This window comes from Engystomops pustulosus, chromosome 9, assembly GCF_040894005.1.
Source record: "Engystomops pustulosus chromosome 9, aEngPut4.maternal, whole genome shotgun sequence".
NCBI classification, from domain to species: Eukaryota; Metazoa; Chordata; class Amphibia; order Anura; family Leptodactylidae; genus Engystomops; species Engystomops pustulosus.
Genome location: NC_092419.1, coordinates 101,266,218 through 101,288,335, shown reverse-complemented (window position 1 = coordinate 101,288,335; position 22,118 = coordinate 101,266,218). Strand labels below are relative to the sequence as shown.

At 41.4% G+C, this 22,118-nt stretch overlaps 1 protein-coding gene across 9 annotated transcripts in view; it reads left to right on the top strand.

The window, feature by feature from the left end:
- Positions 1–22,118, top strand: part of CACNA1B (calcium voltage-gated channel subunit alpha1 B) — a 179,615-nt gene that overhangs the window by 105,191 nt on the left and 52,306 nt on the right. For 6 of the 9 annotated variants that reach the window (XR_011849797.1, XM_072124869.1, XM_072124871.1 and 3 more), the window contains exons 11-19: positions 2,334–2,543; positions 4,103–4,215; positions 5,543–5,655; positions 5,781–5,912; positions 6,004–6,076; positions 6,198–6,315; positions 7,437–7,504; positions 8,645–8,751; positions 12,790–12,852. Coding sequence is in view for 8 of the 9 variants with exons in the window: in XM_072124869.1 (XP_071980970.1) it covers positions 2,334–2,543; positions 4,103–4,215; positions 5,543–5,655; positions 5,781–5,912; positions 6,004–6,076; positions 6,198–6,315; positions 7,437–7,504; positions 8,645–8,751; positions 12,790–12,852 (997 nt within the window). In the remaining variant the exon portion in view is untranslated. The remainder of the gene's footprint in view (positions 1–2,333; positions 2,544–4,102; positions 4,216–5,542; positions 5,656–5,780; positions 5,913–6,003; positions 6,077–6,197; positions 6,316–7,436; positions 7,505–8,644; positions 8,752–12,789; positions 12,853–22,118) is intronic. The other 3 variants (XM_072124875.1, XM_072124872.1, XM_072124874.1) reach the window with 1 other exon arrangement.

Genomic DNA, 22,118 nt, shown 5'->3' with positions numbered 1-22,118 from the left:
GCCAATGCTTCTGAGGATATCGTGCTCAGATAAAAGGGTGCTGGGGGTAGTGTCTGTAGGGTAGAAAGGCTCCAGGTGTAAGGAGCTGAAACGTAGCCTTGACACGTGTGAATAAACTAGTACGTTTTTTGCCACATTTTGAATCTCGGAGTGCTGCCATTTTTTCGTGTTTTATATATATATATATATAATACACTCACCGGCCACTTTATTAGGTACACCATGCTAGTAACGGGTTGGACCCCCTTTTGCCTTCAGAACTGCCTCAATTCTTCGTGGCATAGATTCAACAAGGTGCTGGAAGCTCCTCAGAGATTTTGGTCCATATTGACATGATGGCATCACACAGTTGCCGCAGATTTGTCGGCTGCACATCCATGATGCGAATCTCCCGTTCCACCACATCCCAAAGATGCTCTATTGGATTGAGATCTGGTGACTGTGGAGGCCATTTGAGTCCAGTGACCTCATTGTCATGTTCAAGAAACCAGTCTGAGATGATTCCATGACATGGCGCATTATCCTGCTGAAAGTAGCCATCAGATGTTACAGGGTACATTGTGCTCATAAAGGGATGGACATGGTCAGCAACAATACTCAGGTAGGCTGTGGCGTTGCAACGATGCTCAATTGGTACCAAGGGGCCCAAAGAGTGCCAAGAAAATATTCCCCACACCATGACACCACCACCACCAGCCTGAACCGCTGATACAAGGCAGGATGGATCCGTGCTTTCATGTTGTTGATGCCAAATTCTGACCCTACCATCCGAATGTCGCAGCAGAAATCGAGACTCATCAGACCAATCTTCTACTGTCCAATTTCGATGAGCTTGTGCAAATTGTAGCCTCAGTTTCCTGTTCTTAGCTGAAAGGAGTGGCACCCGGTGTGGTCTTCTGCTGCTGTAGCCCATCTGCCTCAAAGTTGGACGTACTGTGCGTTCAGAGATGCTCTTCTGCCTACCTTGGTTGTAACGGGTGGCGATTTGAGTCACTGTTGTCTTTCTATCAGCTCGAACCAGTCCGCCCATTCTCCTCTGACCTCTGGCATCAACAAGGCATTTCCGCCCACAGAACTGCCGCTCACTGGATGTTTTTTCTTTTTCGGACCATTCTCTGTAAACCCTAGAGATGGTTGTGCGTGAAAATCCCAGTAGATCAGCAGTTTCTGAAATACTCAGACCAGCCCTTCTGGCACCAACAACCCTGCCACGTTCAAAGGCCTCAAATCACCTTTCTTCCCCATACTGATGCTCGGTTTGAACTGCAGGAGATTGTCTTGACCATGTATACATGCCTAAATGCACTGAGTTGCCGCCATGTGATTGGCTGATTAGAAATTAAGTGTTAACAAGCAGTTGGACAGGTGTACCTAATAAAGTGGCCGGTGAGTGTGTGTATATATATATATATATATATATATATATATTTATATATATATATATATATAACTGTTCTGCATATATGGGATAGCAGTGTTGCTCCTAGTATTGTAGGTAATGAGCATCAATGTCTTGACTAAAGATGGTTTGTAGAATCAAAGGCAACTTCTCCTCTTTATAAGTTACCCTGACCCTTGCAGGATGGCAGAGATCTATTTTTTTGTTTCTACCTCTGGAAATAGATCTCTATGTATAAAGCGCATTGTCCGGGGTCGACCCTTCACAGGCTTTTGTAAGATGAGTCATATCTAAAATTTGAGCGATGCTGCGTTCCCCGTCCTCCTGTGATGCAGGAACCTGAGTATGTACGTGAGTTTCTGCCTCAGTGGCCAATCTTATAAATAATAAATTCTGGACAAGCAATGTATAATTAAGGATGGGAACGTCTCCCTGGATTTAAGGACATCTCTGAACACCTTCGATTGGGTCTGTGGTTAACATCGTTACCAAAAATCCTTCAAGCCAATTACAGACTGATTGTGGATTATGTAGCCGCTGCTAATGTGATAAGAGGAGACATTTCCATTATAACGTCTTTCCAGATGTAACCGATCCCTTCACATTACGAGACACATAACTTCCCACAGAGACACGTGATTTCAAGTTGTTATAGGTCACACAAAAGGTTGTCACATTTACCATACAATGTACCAACTAATTGGCTGAGGTTATAGCTAAAATCTATGCCAGGAATAGATCACAGGAATGGGGGTCCTGCTTCCCTGTTATGGGACCATCCTCTAACTTCCCAAAAGTCTCTTATACAGAATCCCAAACTATTTCCTCCTAGGATCTGTCCTTAGAGCGGCTACAAAATGCTTTTCGACATATAAGCCAATGACTAAAATTCAGAGAATTCCTAAATATGTTTTTGCAATATGCCCCCCCACAGGTTCTCCCTTTGCCCGATCCAGTTTGAAAAGTGGAAAAACCGAGAGCTCGTCTTACCTCCGACGCAAAGAGAAGATGTTCCGCTTCTTCATCCGCCGTATGGTGAAGGCACAGAGTTTCTATTGGTTTGTACTGTGTGTGGTGGCATTGAACACTCTTTGTGTTGCCATCGTACACTACAACCAGCCGCCATGGCTCACCAAAGCCCTATGTAAGTACCTTGTATGTATGTAATTACCTTGTATGTATGTAAGTACCCTGTATGTATGTAAGAACCCTGGGGCAGCCTGATCGTAAGGAATGTTGTATGTATGTATGGAATCTTGTATGTATGCAATCTTGTATGTATGTATGTATGTATGTATTCTATATGTATGTATGTATCTTGTATGTATGGATTCTTGTATGTATCTTGTATGTATGTATCTATCTTGTATGTATGGAATCTTATGGTTATATTGATAGCACGCTGTATAAAAATGTATTTCTTGTACATATTTTTGTATCTTTTGGGGACATTGGCCCCATTGTAAACCATCAGCCAATATTTTTTAATATTTTACGGCTTAGACACAAGTGACACGAATCACCATTGTTTTTTTTTTTTCAATAGTATTTTATTAATATTTTTCAATTAGAACATGCAGAACTCCCCATTGTTTTTTTTTAATCCAAGGGGCTTCAATAAGTTCAAGACATTAGTAGAGGTCCTAGCTCACACCACTAGTATATTACTTTGGTAAAAGAATATGTACTTTGGAAAAATATTGAAAATGTAAGTGAGTATGTAACTGTGGACTGCTAGAACCAATGGGCCATTCACAAAGTTTTGTGGGGGCTTTTTTGTTGATTTTTTTTTTTCTCAATCCCGATTTTACGGATCAATTTTTCAAATGCTCTAGCTTAAAAATATTCAACTGTATTGGGTATACAGCTCCTATGTAAAAGTATGTGTTTCCAAGGTTAAAACCAAAATCAAGCCATTTGGGAAACCAAGTTCAGATATTTGTAGACAGTCTAAAAATGTGTGGTGCAAGTGTAAAGCCATCCTTATTCTCTTATATCTACCCTCTCTATTGTCTGTATAGAAGCAGAGAAGAGTCATATTGTGCCTGATGAGTCAAGTTTAGAATCTGCAGGGGCAGCATTAATTTAGATGCCTCTTCTCTTGGTAATGCATAGCTGCATGGACAGACTACACATGTGTTATGTGACAAGTAGTTCTGAACAGGAGCTGTATACACAAATTGGTCTGAGATTTTGGCTTCAGTGTTGAGGAGCTGCACTACCAGGCATAACCTATGTACAGGTGTGTTTGAACAAATGTATTTCCAATCCTGTACAGACCCTTTAAATACCAGTTATACATTGATTAATAATCAATTATTATCAATGAGCAGGTGCTAAGCTTCAGACTGCATGTTTCAGGCCAAGTCCTAACAGTAGGAAACTATTTATATCACCGATGACGTGTAACCTACTTTAGTTGCAGCAACATATATATATCAAAGTATTGTATGCGTCGGGATAATTGTATCAAGTCATATGTTCAATGTAGCAGCAGGATTGAGCCTGGTTGGACTGTGTGCACCTGTTAATAATTTATATGGAGGCGGCCATATTGCTGACAGCAACAAAATGTTTTCATTATGGAGAGAAACAATGTTATGATTGATTTATGACATCATTGGTGTTCAGTTGACATCATAGCTATCTATTATTAGTAAAATAATACACATACTTAAAGTAAAATACTGTTAACCCCCTTAGATTTTGCAGAGTTTGTTTTCTTGGGGCTATTTCTGACAGAAATGTCCATGAAGATGTACGGCCTGGGACCTCGAAATTACTTCCACTCATCCTTTAACTGCTTTGATTTTGGGGTAGGTGATTATAAACCATTCCCAAGACTGTATTATATGGTCTATAAGGAGGAGAAGAAAGACCTTGGAGATGTGTAAAGCGTATTCACGACTTGTAAACCACTAACATGCCCAGAAGTTGTAGAAGCCACAGAAGGAGAAGTAAAGGATTGACCAGTGTCTCCTTATAATGCTGTAGGACGTATATATACACTGTCTCATCAAAACAGTTTGACTTTAGTTTAGGCCTCATGCACCAGGATGGGTTTGTGGCCCGTTTTCGGTCGGTGGAGTTGGAGGGGGTTTAGGGCTCCTCGCCCCTCCCCATCTTCATAGGAAGCTGAACAGCTGAAGAAAAAACACAGGCAGGAACAGGACCTGCACTATAACTTGTGGTGTGGTGTCCGGCTTCCCGCACTATGACCGTACACCATAAGCCTCCATTCCAGCCTTGAGCTGCTGGCCACCCTATACGGTTGTAGATGGTCTTATACATCACTAAAGGGGGTTCATTGGGTCACACCCAGGTGTAGTCCTATAGTTGGTGACACAGGCGGGTTGATAGGGACTAAGGAAACAGGTACACACAGAGTAAGACTTAGATCAGGGGTGACAAAAAGATGTCTTAGGAACAAGAAATAAGGCTAGGAAGATAGGGAACAGCTGAAGAACAACAAGGAACGGTGCCTCACATCTATCACCAGATCAAGGATTGTAAACCAAACATACAGACATACTGGTATGTGCCCCCTCTAGCAGGATCTGCTGTTCTTTTAGCTTCTTATGCCCTTGTTTTGTAAGAAAAAAGGGCTTTAAAATTATGCAAATAAGCCTGAGGGGTTCCAGGTTCCATTAACTCCTAAGGAGCCTGGAGCCCCTCATGCTCATTTGCATAATTTTAACCATAAGAAGTTGGAGAAGGTCCTACCTTAGGGAGCGCACACCAGTATGTTGGTGTACATGGTTTACAATCCTTGATCTGGTGATAGATGTCCTTTAAATGTGTGCACAATATATTTTCAAGAGTTGCATATGTCTTATGGGAGAATACACAGCAGGAGGTGGTCATCTGCGGTAGGAAGAGGACCATATAGCAGAGGGGCAGACAATGTAAATAAGCACCATATTAATATATCCCCATCTTAGCATCAGTCAGCTACCTGGGTAGTGGGTAGAATCATAACTCCTACTCCTGGAGTCTTTGCCACCATAATATAAGACCTATGTACATGAGAGGGTTTTCCAGTTGTCTTTGCCACCATAATATAAGACGTATGTACATGAGAGGGTCTTATCATGTGGTTGATATTGTGACTTAACGTAACACAGAGCCATATTACCATTGCAGGTGATAGTCGGAAGTATTTTTGAGGTGATCTGGGCGGCAGTAAAACCAGGAACATCATTTGGGATCAGCGTCCTCAGAGCTTTACGTCTTCTCCGTATATTTAAGGTCACAAAGTAAGAAACCTTTCCATTTCTTTTACTCCTTCAAAAATAATTTTGTCATTTTTCTCTTTAATTTACAAAATTAGAGCCTCCCTTGAGCTGTACAGTCTACTAATCTGTGTTTCTTTTACCGTCAGGTACTGGAACTCTCTCAGGAACTTGGTGGTCTCCTTACTAAACTCCATGAAGTCCATCGTCAGCTTGTTGTTCCTGCTTTTCCTCTTCATTGTCGTCTTTGCTCTTCTTGGGATGCAACTTTTTGGGGGACAGTACGTACCTATGAGTTATCAGTTTACTCGGTCCCTATTCTAGGTACCAGTGATATGTTTTTTTAAACAAGTTTGCTATTTTTTTCCCCAGATTTTACTTTGAAGAAGAAACACGAAATACAAATTTTGACACCTTCCCCACAGCCATTCTTACCGTGTTTCAGGTAAATTCACAACATAATCAGGAACAATTTTAGATACTAGAACTTGTACTACAGTTACAATGATGCTGTGTTTAATATGGCTCATATCTAATTTGTCTTATTTCATGTTTGTCATTGCTAGATCCTGACAGGAGAGGACTGGAACACGGTCATGTACTATGGCATCGAGTCACAAGGAGGTGTCAGCAAAGGAATGTACTCCTGCGTCTATTTCATCATTCTCACGTTGTTTGGAAATTGTATCCTTCCATAGCTTGAAAACGGGGCCTGACATGCAGTGGCGTAACTAGGAGAGACAGGGCCCCATAGCAGACTTCTGAAGTGGACCCCCTTCCGGCTTAAAAATATACATATTACATTCCTATGTACATAAACATATGGTTCATCACTCATACACACACATTTATACACTGTTACACACATATAGAGCATATACACATCACATATACACACATACAGTGCCATATACAGACGTACAGCATAAATACACACATAACGTACTGAATATATACACACCATACACACATACAGCGTATACACATCACAAATATACAGCATATATACACCACAATGTGCAGCATAATATGTATATAATGGTGTACATCCTACATGTTTTAGTGTTAGGTCGGATGACAGGCCCCCCTGACACTGTGGGCCCCATAGCGGCTGCTAAGGCTGCTACCGCTGTAGTTACGCCCCTGCAGGCATGATAAATTAGGGTGATGCAGCTGATGCAACTTTTTATTCTAAAAGTTGGCTTAAACAATTCACAGTAAAGTTAGACGTTTTAGTCTATTTTAGTAAATTATTTGATTTCCAGCATCTTCTTGTATACAGTTCCTCTATTATTCCTTCTAAAAATGTACAAATAAGTAACTCGGTGTTACCATTGCAGCGTGTGGCCCTACAGACACAGATACAGTCCTTCATAATTGTTATTTATTTGAAGTTTATCCAGATACATGAATACAAATCATCTTTCCACAGTGTTAATTATTCTAGTTATCCCAAATAACAACATAATTAGTGCAATAATATATTCACAATGTGATGAATCAACAGCATCAAGTTGCTGCAAGTTTCCAAACCACAATCTCCTATTTTATTTTTTTTACGTTATAAAAATAGTAGGTAAGCGGACACAAGCAAAATATAAAATAAAGATTTATTACAAGGTTCTTGGCATTTTATAGTTGTTATTTAGCCCATTAAAGGCACAATTTTACTTTAAAGTCAGTCATCAATAATAGAGTCCTAGACTGGGAACCTCCTTGGCATACGTTAGTGTTTCATGACAGATGTAATACGAGCAGAATACAGATTTATAACCTGATTTGTCCTTAACGTCTGACTGTGTAAGATACTCTCTTGAATGTATTCTTAGCTATTGCTGTTGACAATCTGGCTAACGCACAGGAACTTACCAAGGTACGTGATAAGGTCTCCCGATAGGAATATATTAGCATCAAAACTGATTTGACGGTTGTGTACCTCATGGTCTTCTGTAGATACAGTTATAATCCTTGCCATTCATGTTTTATTACTATATACAGTAAAAATATCCCCTTAATTTTTTGGTATCCCTCTGCCAATACTTAGGGAACCTGTTACCAGGGACCTAATTTTCAATAAAGACAGTTTACAGAAGCCCATTACAGCTGCACAGCATGTAAGTCTTTCTGCATTTGCATTAAAATATAATTGTGTGTTATAACTTACCTCGCACACTGACAGAATCCTCTGTGTAGTCCTAGGGGTTGAGCTCTAGTTTGGATGCATTTCGAAAAAACAACATGTGTCTTGTCTGTGCTGCCAACTGCATAGCTCTTAGCCCCACCTTTTTGCTCCTGCACAGCTGTCCCCTGCAGGAGGACAAAGGTGGGGGCTGTTAGCTGAGGAGTGTGCAGCACAGACAAGTCACATGTTGTTTTTTGAAATGCATCCAAATCAAAGCCCAACCCTTAGGACTACACAGAAGATTTTGTCAGGGTGCAAGGTGAGTTGTAACACACAATTATATTGTAATGCAAATGCTCAGAGAAGGCAGAAAGGCATATTTGCACTGCAGTTGTAATAGGCTTTTGCAACCTGTCTTTAGTGAAAATGAGGTCTCCTGTGACAGGTTCCCTTTAAGTGATCATCTGTGATTGAGGAGCGAATCTGCACATGCTTGAATGGAGGGAAACCACCATAAGGTGGTCGGTTCTCCTGCAGCGCCCCATAGGGAAATTGGAATGTTACATGGCACTTTAATTATAAGGGTTATGTGATGTAGAAAACCATATGAGAGTATTATGTAGGAGGGAAAGGTGACCACATTCAGGATCCTAATCTCCTGACCAGAGTGGAGAACGGTTACAAAGAGCGTCTCTCACGTAAGAGGACCTGACCTGTCCAGTATTATACAGATAATGCCTTTACTAGAATGACCAAAGTGCAATACTTAATTCTCCCTGGTGTGGCGCTACAGGAAGATTGTACTCCTAATGTCGGGATCTTCCAAGATTAAGGCTGATCACTGGGGATCATGGAAATGTGACAACAAAGAATATTTATTTTGTGTTTTAGGATGAGGAGGAGATGGAAGAAGCAACCAATCAGAAATTGGCGCTGCAAAAAGCAAAGGAGGTGGCAGAAGTCAGTCCCATGTCAGCAGCGAATCTTTCTATTACAGCGTAAGGAACCACTTTTTACATTGTGCCGGTTTGTGTACATAGTTTTCAGTTAAGGCGCACCTCCAATTTCTAACTGAACCCCTAGAAGTAGACTAGGAGACTGTCATAGACGGTGGGCTTCCACTCTGTCTTTTCAGTACAGAAATGCACCTCTGTACCAAAAATCAATGGTCATCAATGTAAAGCAAGGTCATGTGACCTGCTAATTGAAACTATTCCATTTTGGGGTCTCTTTCCAACGAGGCATATCGAAAGGGTCTCAAAACGGTTCAGTTTAAGTAGATTCCATAGCGGTACTAAACAGAACTTTTAGAGAATACGTACAAACTTAATAGAAGCCTCACACCACGAGGTGAGGAAAATAACAGGACAATCTGTCAGCACCCCCCCCAGCATATAGAAAGATTAAAAAGCAGATGTGTAAGTCAGATGGGCGAGTGTTCCTGAGCAGATGGACGTGGGCATTACTCCTGATGGATGCAGCGAGGAGGCTGCCTATATGACTGCTGGCAAAACAGCGTTACTGATGTGAACGGAGAGAAAAGTGTCCAAAACTGCTGGTGCCTTATCCCGAGCCATGATAAATAAAATTACTATTAAATCAATATCCCTTCCTAGGAAAGCCTGAAGACTTGCAATATAGTTACCGTCACAACTCCAACCAACTTTCCCAAAGTCTGTAATAGAAAATGCATCTATTTATTTTGTAATGTATACAGTATTTTTCGGGGTATAAGGCGCACCATCAATAAATCCCTGCTAAAACGTCTAGCTTCATATATAAGGCGCACTGGACTATAAGGCGCACCTGATTATAAGGATGAATGACCAGCAGGTGGCAGACCTGTGCACAGTTCAAGGCAGCTGTTGTCTGTAAGTATGGTTCATATATAAGGCGCACTGGATTATAAAATGCACCTGATTATAAGGATGAATGGCCAGCAGGTGGCAGACCTGTGCACAGTTCAAGGCAGCTGTAAGTGCGGTTCATATACAAGATGCACTGGACTATAAGGCGCACCTTTGATTTCTGAGAATATCAAAGGATTTTTTGTGCGCCTTATAGTCCGAAAAATACGGCACTCTAGTCATCTGTCACTGCATAACTTGTCAGATTTAGGGAAAGTTGGGTGAGAACGTCTTTCGGAGCAGTAGCTATAAAACAGAATAAAAAGTAAAATATTATGGATTATATTGGACATAATAGCATCCAAACTATTGCCACAGTAAAATGTCATGATCTGGCAATTTATAGAGGGCAATTAATATACTGGCATACATGGCACACCCAAAAAAAACAATAAATCATGGGGTGTACATTATGGGAGCCGGTTGCACCATTTGGCAGTCTCTGTGTTGGTGTCATATTTTGATAGTTCCCCAGACTATTGGATGCCAGAGTAAAGGAATGTCACTTTCATTATTAGATTAGTGTCACAGTATTAAGCACTATATGCAGTCAGTAGCACAGCTTTATTATAGGGAATAGTATGTTTGTGAGGTAATAACAGGCTTTCAGTAAACAACTTAGGCCTCAAATCCTGGTAAAAGTAAGTATTGCCCATAGCAGCCAATCAGAGAGCAGTGTACATACTCTAACCTGCACTATAAAAATGGAAGATAGATTCTTATTGGTTGCAATGGGCAACAAGTATAGGCCTCTGGTTCTCTCAGGCATGAGGCTAGGTTGAGGCCTAGTTTCTCCACCTTGCCTTAGAGCTGGGTTTACACTATAAATAAAGGAACAGCTAACCAGTAATCAGGTTAGACTTCACAATTACAAGAGAGCTTCAGGGACTTCATTGTTCCCATGGGGTAAATCATAAGAATATTAGAAAACGCCATACTGTGAGCGTATAAAAGCACAAGCCCGCAGGTCAGACACTGTTCACACTACAGTACCACTCCATCTACAGTTCCTTCCGGCTTGATGGGAAGAATTATTACAAACTCTATGACAGAAGCCCAAAGGACCTTATTATAAGTCTCTGAGGTCCATTTGATGACGTAAGTGTCCATTGTGTGACTAATACAGCTGCGTCAAGGTTTCCATGATGAACATGTCATAATATAAATGTAAAGAGAAATTGTACAGGATAGTTAGTAAATGTGTGACTACTTGGGGTGGTCCCCACTGATCCTGAGATCAGATGTACTGTAGATGAACCCCGTTTAAAAATACAAGAGTTTTTCCGGTAGGGATAGGGGGTACAATATAAACATCCTGCTCCTGCACCTCGGATGTGATGGGGATTCAGTGATCCCTTTGCTCAGTTGGTGACCTCAGGAATTACAGGAAACATGGCCACCAATTTCTGGTAAATCCAGAAATCCCCTTTAAATGATCTACGCTGACTCAGTCCCATAAAAGTAAATGGAGAGGTTACATATTCGCCCATGTAATTAGGGGACCTCTGTTCACATAATCGGTGGTGAACCCAAGGGTCAGACCCCCCCCCCCCCAGTGATCATACATTACTCAGAACCTGAGCAGGTAATTAATATGCATCACACAAATTAAAGTATCAATCCCCCTCTCAGTAATAAATAAGGAAAATCTCATTTTTTTGTAAGGTAACGCAGGGTGTTCAATAATAATAAAAATTTTTGATTATTTATTTGGCCATCCCGCTAGTCAGACTGTCAGCAATTCCCTCCCTGAAATCTGAGCAAACACACAAGATTTACGTCTAGAAGTCAGAGTGATAAAGAGGATCCTCATTCATTGTCAGAGGATTTAACAAGTTATCAGGTGACAAATTACCGCCCAGCGAGGATGGCATATCCTGTTCTGGTAGTACAGGGCGGCCCGCGGTGACTCACCCCCTTGTGGATTTTATTAATCAATATATCTACATCTCTTATCACCTCCATGCCAGTTTAACCAACGGAGTGCCAGGGAGTGGGACATAGGCTGCTATTCTAAAGAGCTGACACTTTTTATGAGTTGCCTTTTCTTTCTTTTTCCTTCTTTATTTTGGTATTTTAATTCTTTATAAATGTGTTTTTTCCTACTGTGGTCATTGTGTCGTTAACCATACCTCCCAACTTGTTTGATGGACAGTTATAGAATACAATTATGCTAGTTACTTATGACGAGCATAGATATGAGATAGATAGATAGATAGATAGATAGATAGATAGATAGATAGATAGGAGATAGATAGGAGATAGATAGATAGATAGATAGATATGAGATAGATTAAAGGTAGGTAGGTAGGTAGATATGAGATAGATCCTGAAAGGATCCTGAATAGGGTCTGAAACATTGCACTTGGGCTAATAAAGCTCCTATCCGTTTGTTCACATTCAATCTGGAGTGCAGTCTCATTTCTTTTTGGATTAGATAGATTGATTGACATGAGATAGATTATAGAGAGATAAAAGATAGATATGAGATGTAAAGATATGGGATAGATAAATATAAGATGTGCAATAAATCATAGATACATAAATAAATAGATATTTAGATAGAAGATACATATTTGAGATAGATACAAGACTACTATGGATATATAAATATGGGATAATTAAGAAAACAAAGGAGTATAGGACATCCTGTATATAAGTAAAAAAATGTATATATTTTATATATAGATAAGATATAGTATGATTTAGTAATAGGACAACTTTCTTCCGTCCTCAGGTTCTGTTTCCCTCCACAGGATTCCTCTCCAGCCTCATCCTCCTCCACAGTTGACCCCATTATCCATGTTTCTTCCACATTTTCCCTTTTCTACTCTGTTCCTCGTACTGACACTACCCCGTCCATCCATTCACCTTCTGTTCTCTCCTTCCCGAATTCTGTTCCTTTGATAATTTAATTTTTTTAATCTTCTTTTTTGGTTTGTTTTTCTCGTCATAAAGCAGGAGAGAACCAAAGTTTTACTCCATCCTTCCACCAGCATCCCTCAGGTGACTCCCCCAAATGATTTGAATGTTCCCACCTGGAGTAAAACGTTGGTACCTTCCCGCCGTCCACATGTCCGCTATGGTTTGATATATTTTGTTTCTCACTTTTTTTTCTTGCATGTGCAGTTTTGTAAAGCAAACTCAAGGTGCAATATCTCGCAGCCCGTCTGTCTCCAACGTTAATTCACCGTGAGTTGCCCTATGTTATGATATTCACTGTGTGGACTTCTGATTTATCGATATATATATATATAACAACAAATATATATATATACAGCGCATATATATATATATATACTTCTTCCCCTTCTTCAAACATCCATCTTCCTTGTGGGCGCCAGTGGTTGTACGCCGTGCTGAGCACAAAGATGGTGCTTCATTGCTTCTCTATAAAGTTTCTGCACAGCCACTGCATTGCTGATACCGCCATGATACCTTCATCATCCCTCCATCATGCCTCCATTATACCTCCATTTCTTCTTTTCTTATTCCTTCTCTCATCTATATCATGTCCTCGCTCATATCTCTTCTACAGATATTATCTTTCTTACACTATCCCCCTCCCCCTAATGTAGTAGATAATTGTTCACTTTTCCCAGCCCTTGGATATGGATTGCTGTTATCTTATTATATGTTTTCTCAAGATGTTTTTATAGAATAAGTTTTTATATGTTATGTCTGTTTTCTATTTGTCTTTCTTAATGGGACAGGTGAATGGAGTCTAAGGCTGGCCATGCATATTAAGGCAAAAGCTATACTTTTCAACACCACCATACACATGCATGCTCGGTTCGGGCTCAGTATGGATACATTCTGAATGTGCGGGAGGGTGAACAGTGTTGCCAGACACCTCTATGGTGCCTTACTACCTCCCAATAATAGAAAGATTGCCAGCAGCCAGGTCCTTTGTTCTCTGGCATCTTTTCGGAGGTACTTGGATGGTCGGTTGGGTTCAGTCTAATTTGTTTGGCCAGGTTTAGACTTGGACTAAACAATCCAATACTGTTTTATGATTGTATTAAGAAACATTCTTTGCATTTGCATTATCATTTCTCTTTGATTCATCACTATTTTTAAGATCTCTGCATCCTTTAAGTGAATAGAAACCTGCATCATTTACATCCAGCTGCTTAAAGGTGTTGAACATCTTGCATTCAAATGACCTATCAAGGTGTATGGTTCTCATTGAGAGTATGTCAAAACTTAGTGCAAAGATCCAACTTTGGAGGACTCATCCACATATGACATGGTCATCAATTAATTTAAGTGGATACAATGTAATACCACATTTCTCCTGTAGTGGCCACTGTGAAACAAATGTGCAGCTTCTTCTGGTGCTAAGAGCTGAAAGAGAAGGAGTTGATACAATACATTAGACACACATACATGCATTTGCACATACGTCCATACACATAAGCACACACATATCTGTAGACGGTAGATAAACCTCTGGATCAAGGTTATGTACATACTGTCTTCCTATAATATGTATGTTGGCAAATACAAAGAGAAATCATCCATGTTATTAAAATCATTATCTTTAATTAATATTAATGACTGTAATTCTTTTTCCCCCTTCAGACAGGAATAAAATAATTATAAAATATGGGCCTTAGGCCCGTAGCAACCAATGGCAAATGTGCTTTTAGTGGCATAATTTACTTAAAATATCTAGTTCCATTTACGCAGTGCAGTTTGTGACCAGGGCGCTTTATACATGCAAATCTTAACTATTCATCACCTAAAGTTCAACAACTTTATTAGACCTGAGACCCCCACTGATCAGCTAGTCTGAGTGGTTAAAGGGGCTTTTCATGAAAAAGGACACCTACATACCCCACTCAGGCTCCTGATTCCCACATTGCTCCAGTACTTACAGTTTTAGGACCAGCTTCATCCAATAAATGGCCTTCTTGAATCATGAGACCACATGGGAAGCCCCCTGTTAAATGGAAGTAACATACTGCGTCTGTGGAGTCATTGGGGCATATTTACTTACCCGATCCTGTCGCGAACTAGCGGCGCGTTCTCCAACGAGGATTAGGGTCTTCCGGCGATTCACTAAGGTCCGTGTGACCGATGTCCACCAGGTGTCGCTGCTGCGCCGAGGTCCGCTGTAATTCACCGGAGTTCACCTTCTATTTCTTGGCGCAGGTAAGAGCGTGTCAAGCGACACCTTTTTTAAAAAAAATACCGTTTTTCCCAATCCGTTGGGTTTTCCGATGGCCACGCCCCCGATTTCCGTCGCATGCAACTGATCGCGTGCGCCAAAATCCTGGCGCAAATCGGAAATCGTTTAGATACCCGACGGAATCGCGCAATTCGGATCCTTAGTAAAAGAGCCCCAATGTATGAAGGAGCTTGTGTTTTAACTTACCATGACTATGGCCCTCTGAAGGAACAGAATGGAACGGGAAGCGGATATAGCTCCATTTACTGTGTAGAGGCGAGTAATTGCAGCTTAGCTACCATTCCAGTTAGCAGCAACATCATACTAATTACAGGCTAGCCAATACAGCAAACCGCTGTTATCTTTGGGTTATCCTGTGCTGTTCCCCTGCAGCGCCCCCGCAGGGGAGCTTAAGCATTGCAGAATGTGTATTGTAATGAATAATGCCTAGATATGTCAGGTCTTCCACTTCCTTCTCTAAGTAATAGTTGAGGGCCCTGATTGTCACCCTTCCCTCAAGCCTAATAAATTAGAGGGAAATGTGTTTTTTACACAAATCCCCCCTCCCCCTTTAATCCTTCCATTTCTAGAGAGCGTCGTTTAACTATTCCATTATATCATGTCTGATCCTATACCGTCATCTGTATTCTGTAGTAATGCCTCGTCTTACAATCCCCCTATGAATATTTAGCGATGCCAGTCTACATCTCGTCAGATGCCCTGTCTGGGGCAGTGACTTTTCTTTTCGTCTCCCTCCTTCCTTTACATGATGAATCTCGTCTCAGTTGATAGGAAGGTCTCGGCATATAAACATGTTCTTTATGGGGAGTCAACAGCTGCTTTTATTTCCGTCTTGGGTTCACGGTGCATTGCCGGAGAGATCTCTGCGTGTCTGTCACCACTGTTGCATGTGTGTCTGTCTCCTTCAACCCGTCTTGCTCCTCTGGCTTGCTTGTCAGTCTCATTGTCAGGACTCGGCTCTCTAATAGCGCCCGGGGTCTGAGCCTCTGTCAGTCCGGCTTTATGTGCTCACAATGTGAATGTTCTTTTATCACCTTCAGGGCTGATATCTTGACACAAATTCTTTCTCAATTACGTCAAAAGAGCCAAGGGCAATGCCCCCTATAGAAGCTGGCGGTGACCTCGGCATCAGAGTGTGGGGCACGTGACTACCATTTACCCCAATGATAGACTCATAGAGGCTAATAAAGACCTGTAGGAATTGGAAAATATCTTATGATTGGATCTACACATCATATATATAATATATATGGCTATTTACATTGCCTTGGTCTTTCTTAAAGGGCAGGTCTACTATCTGCAAAAAAAAAAAACATGAAGACTTTGTCGGCTAATAAATTGAATATGTTCTTTACATTTTTGGAATATTTTTGCAATTTACATATTAGTCTGTCCCATTTTATCATCCAGTTCTGGATATGCTAGACAGACCTTTCCTAGGCAGCCAGCTTCGTGTAGTAGTTGGCATCATTGTTTACAGCGATATTTCCCAGCCAGGTTTTTATAATGGTAGTAGAGTTACAAAGGCTTTGAAAACGTAATGCAGCAAATTAGCTCTCCTTCCATAAGGAAAGAAACTGTCCCTCTATATATGTATCTCGATATCTGTAATTCAATGTCTGACCCTTTAAAGGGCCTTGAAACGTGTGTGTGAAACAAAGCAATATCCACCAAAAGTAAAATCATCTGCAGATTTTTTGGAAGGGTTTGGTTTGAGTTGAAACCCTTGCAGGTTATGGCAGGCTGAGTGAGAAGGCTTATACATAGGCATAGGCTACTGCAGTCTTAAAGGCAATGATCGGTGGGACTATACCCTTATCAGGAGTTTTTCAACTTCTATACATTTCCCAAAGAGCTGATAGCAGCCGGTTTGGAAGAATCCATTGACACCCAGCAATTCACACACATTAGGGAGCAGATAATTCCTAGCAGCATCGTATGGGCTTCTGGACCTGAGTGTGACAGCACCTTCTGCAACCCCTCATGTTACATCCCAGTGAAGGTCCATCAAGTCAAACAGATATTCCCTTAAGATGGATGCTTTATTAGAAGCTACAATAACGCATCCCCCAATGCATGGACATACAGGCGATCCCCTACTTAAGGACACCCGACTTACAGATGGCCCCTAGTTACAGACGGACCTCCTTGTCCACTCTGACCTCTGGTGAAGCTCTCTGGATGTTTCTATAGTCCCAGACTGTAATAATCAGCTGTAAGGTGTCTGTAATGAAGTTTTATTGATAATCCTTGGTCCCATTACTGCAAAAAATTTAGAAAATCAAATTGTCACTGGGACAAAAAAAAGTTGCCTAGCGCTACAATTATAAAATATATAGTTCCCACTTACATACAAATTCAACTTAAGTACAAACCCAAGGAACCTATCTTGTATGTAACCTGGGGACTGCCTGTATGTCTGATGCAAAAGCTCATCTCAGGAGATCTTTACCTATTGTCAGGTGGCTGTCTGCCCATCCCTTCAAAATCTATGGGCCAAATAAGATGTAACGTCCATAGCTACTTTAAGGAAACCATCAATGTCAGCTCATGTAGTGTGCCCACTGTGCGGGTATCCAAAGAGTCGATAATTAAACACCACTTATAATAAAGGCTTGTCATGAGCTACAAAGCTGACAGAAGCCTAAAGTGCGATACCAGGTATTACACTTGTCGGAAGCCAAGGTGTCTTAAAGCTGTCATTGTAATATGTGCAGAACAGATTGTAATGCGAGTGCAGATTTGCGTTTCCAAGGTCGTTGGCAAGACTGGTGAAACACCTCAGAAACCAGGTCCTGCGATGCAGAGAGAATGGTAGCTGGCAGGACGGCGGCCTGGCACACCGAGCTGGTGCGCGCTCTGTAGCTCGAGGGGGTGCCAAATTGCCTGTCTCACTAAAAAGTAAATAGGAAAAACATTAGATAATGGGATCAGTTCTGGAACATCCTATCTGTATCGTGGATAGCAGACATTCATTAAAGAATTTTTCACCTTCAGACGACTTTACGGTTTTGGACGGGAGTTATCTTGCTGCAGCTTTGACGAAGTTAACTGTTTTATGGCTATAAAGTCCCCATGTGCGCGGCTATGTAGACATTATTATACCCCATGACTAGTGAATCTTTATTGTCAATGTCTTTGGATATGTCATACACTGTTAGTACTTCCTGCAGGAAACAATCTATCGCTCCCGCACTCTGATGCCTGTCTGCGGTACATGGCATGGAGCCGCCTTCTTCTTTTACTTTGAAGCCATCAATTTTTCTGCTGCAGTAAAATGATAACATTGAATTCACCTGTAAGTCACCTTTAACCTTGCCCATTCCCTGTCAATACTCAACAAATTCAGCACAGTCATCTGTGCCCTACATTAAGGAGTCTTCCATAGTCCACACCCTATAGTGGTGATGCCCTAATAGTACCCTCTAGGAGCTCTTGTTCCCCCTTTGTGTCCCACTTCTGGTAGTGATGCAAAGTTATTGTGCCTCCCTAGTTTTCCCCACACCATGAAAAAGGCATCTTAGAGGCCCACATAACAGGGCACCTAGTTTTTGGTACCCCTTAGTTCCTCTAAAATACTCCCCATAATAAATGGTCAAGTCACTCATCCGAGGGCTGTGTCATTTGCATCTCAAAGATGTCACTGCATCAGGGGGTACAGCATCAGGGGGTACAGCTCCCACCTCCACCAAAGTATACAGTCAATCCAGGACAGTTCTGACTTTATCAGGGACTGTTGGGAGTCATGCTTACTTTATTGCCTGGTGTTGGCCCAGAAAACTCAGCATCACACATAGGAAATATTAGTTTTATGGAAAATGCAGAGAAAGTGTAGCATTACATGACACCCAGTAAAACAAAGATGCAAAATACATGGAGCAGTGATTGTGAGTAATTCTCCCCTCTGGCACATAGAGGTGTGGTCCAGACCCTACTTCATTAAATCAATTGGCCCTAATAAAGGCAGATGCAATGGGCCTGATTTTTCAGTAATATAGGCCCATCTGTGGGCTCCTTGGCTTGCAGTACAGGTGAATTTTAGCCTGTTCCTCCGCAGGCTGTCTCGACAATCCACAGTTTCTGTACCAGTTGTGCCTCGGAGGGGCCTCGGAGCGGCTAATTGCACTGTCCTTGTTAAAGAAGCCAAGATCTCAAAAATAGACCTCATCACTATGCAAATTACCCAGTTCTTGCCATCTCCTGCAGAGTACGAATACCCTGAATCTCGCTCCCAGTGTGAGAGCGACACGTCGCTGGAGCCACTCATCACTCTGTGTGTGACCGCAGCATGTGCTCCTTATGTGAGGACCATATATACCGGGCTAGCACTGCTTATTAGGAATCATCTGCAGACCAAACCTCACCCACTTTAAAGTTTAGAGGAAAAAACTTAGTTGGGTATTTCATTAAAACACGGTACATACACAATGATCCACATATACTAAAAACAGTGTAGTGTGCAGAGGGCGCCGGATTCAGGATTTCTAGCGCACGTTCTTTGTAAATCTGGCGCCCCCTGCACTGCCCCCAACAAAGTGCACCAACTTTTCTTGGTGCACCTTTAACATTGGGCTTGCACACAATTCAAGTTGGACTTTGCATGATAATTGAGGCGCACGATCCGAATGTGCACCGGAACGCCCCCTTCAGTGCAGAAATTTGTGGCGTGGACACTTCTTAAATGCATGTGCGAGCAGTTTACATCTAAAAGAACATGCAAAGTCCGCCAGAAAACTGGTGCAAGCACCACAGAGCTATTATATCTGACACAGTAATTGATCATCGAGCCGGGAACAAGATTGATTTTAGTATTGTGATACTGTAATTAATTAAATTCCTTTATTTATATAGCGCACACAGATTACGCAGCGCTGCACAGAGTTTTGCCAAATCAGTCCCTGTCCCCAATGGGGCTCACAATCTAATCATCCTACCAGTATGTTTTGGAGTGTGGGAGGAAAGCGGCGGACCCCGAGGAAACCCATGAAAACAAGTACTATGGAGCTGACCTTGTTATATGGCATAAGTGATTCTGTTTTACATAGCACTGCTCTAGTAGAGTAACAATGATGGACAAATTGTCTATAAGGACCAGAGGTTTGAGGTCCCAATGCATGTAATGGGGTCAGTATTTGGACTCCCAGTAAGGTTGGTCATCCCTTTAGCTATTCCACTGAGTAGAAGTCTTTGGCACATTTTGGTAGTATATAACACTTGGCTATCTTGACCAGCACCCAACCAGCTTGCCCCAGACCGAGGTTATCCTATACACATGATACATCATTGGGGATCTCTTTAATAGCTTAGGGGTCTGGCAGAGACTTCAGGACGAGTTCTTTCTTTCGATACCTCATCTTCCTAGGCACCAGAGGTATCTAGCAAATTGCTATTTTCCTCTGCCAACCATAAAGATTCATTGACGGAACTGGGACTGATAATTATGTGGGCTCACAATTATCTCATGTCTGTGGCCAAGAAACCAAAAACTATGGCCAAAGCCTACTGCCACTCCCAGGGGAGCTACGTCTGAAACATAAACAGAGTTGTAATTATTTTATACAATCACTTAATCCACATACTCCACATAATCATAAAAGAGATTATAAGAACATAATACGTAGCCAAAATATAGAGGGAAATGTCCAGGTCTATGTCTCCATCCCTGGCTAGGGTTTCTATCTGGTTGGTATTCTTACTGTTAGGCGTAGTAGTTCATCTCTCCCTCGTACCATAATAATAGTAATATAATAATACATCTTTACAATTCATTTGGAACATATACAAATAACATAAGGCATTACAGAGTAATAACCTGGTCATATGAAACAATAGGAGTGAAGGAGCTGCTCGCACCATACACAACTCTACAGTAGCAATGCAGCTATAATGGTCCTAAATCAGGGGTGGGCAATGAATCTTTCCATGGGGCCACGTGAGAAATTGGATTGGTTTTAGAGGGCCGGACTAATATACTTAGCTCATCACTATCCCTACATAAAATAACAGTAAACAAAACATGACAATAATTCAATGAAAATATAGATATTTAATGATGGGGAACGCAAATTTTCCAACAATCTGAGGGGGGCCTTTCAGAGATAGAGGGCCAATTATGGTCTGTGGACCTTAAAATTCCCAGGACTGTCCAAAAGGATCCTATGACGTATAAGAAGTCACTTGTATTATAAATGGCACATTTTTGTTAGATTCCCTTTATATATCCTGATTTGTACATATACTTGTAACTAGCAGGATTGTAAAAATAGGATTTGTATTCCAGGATTGTAGCTTCTCCAAGTGCACTGTGGGTATGTCCTCACACTGCTGTGCTCTGTGCATTCTGCTGCCAGCGTTAGGTGTAGTCAATACTTTTATGTAATAATAAATAATAAAAATAATAATCTTTATATAGCGCTATCAAATTCCGCATCTCTTTACAAATCAATGTACACAATGTACAGAGGCGTAACTAGGAGAGGCAGGGCCCCATCGCAGGCTTCTGAGTGGGGCCCCCTTCACCCTTTAGAAAACATAAATATTTGTATGCTCACACTTTTACACATATGCACTGATATATACATTTATACACTTATACAGATCTGTCTCAGTAGCTGCTGACAACATGGGGGAAGTAGATGTGAGGAATTACAGACGAGAGATCTTTAGGCCTGTCATTCTGCTGTGCTCTCCATCTCCCCTGACATATCATGCTGTGTACCGTCCAAGATGTACACTGTTATTTACATATTATGCGGTATAATTTGCAGTATAACATGTTTATTATGGTGCAAATCTACCATTCTTTATTGCGTCAGGTAGGATGATGGGGTCCCCTGACACTGCGGGCCCCATAGTAGTTGCTATGGCTGCTATCACTGTAGTTACGCCCCTGACAATGTATGCTGTTAGTAGCAGCAGGACTGTGAAATATGGATTTATATTTTAGGACTGTAGTGCACATTACACTGCTCTGATGCACAGCCCCTCTGCTCAGAATAAAAGCTGTAGTGAGAATACTTCACTGGTCACTATAGCAGAGAGGGATGACTTAGAGAGGGATGTGCACTGAACGAAGAGCACACGCCCCCAGTGCACTTGGAAACATCTACCTTTAGGTGGGATTTATAGACACTTTTTTTCTTACAGTTTCACCCAAAAAAAAGCCGAAATCTCAAGGATTGTTCTTGAAAGTTCTAGACAATCAGGACAGCCGTCAAGTATGTAGCTGGGGGCAGATTTTCAGAGAACTTGCCAGCTGCGGGAG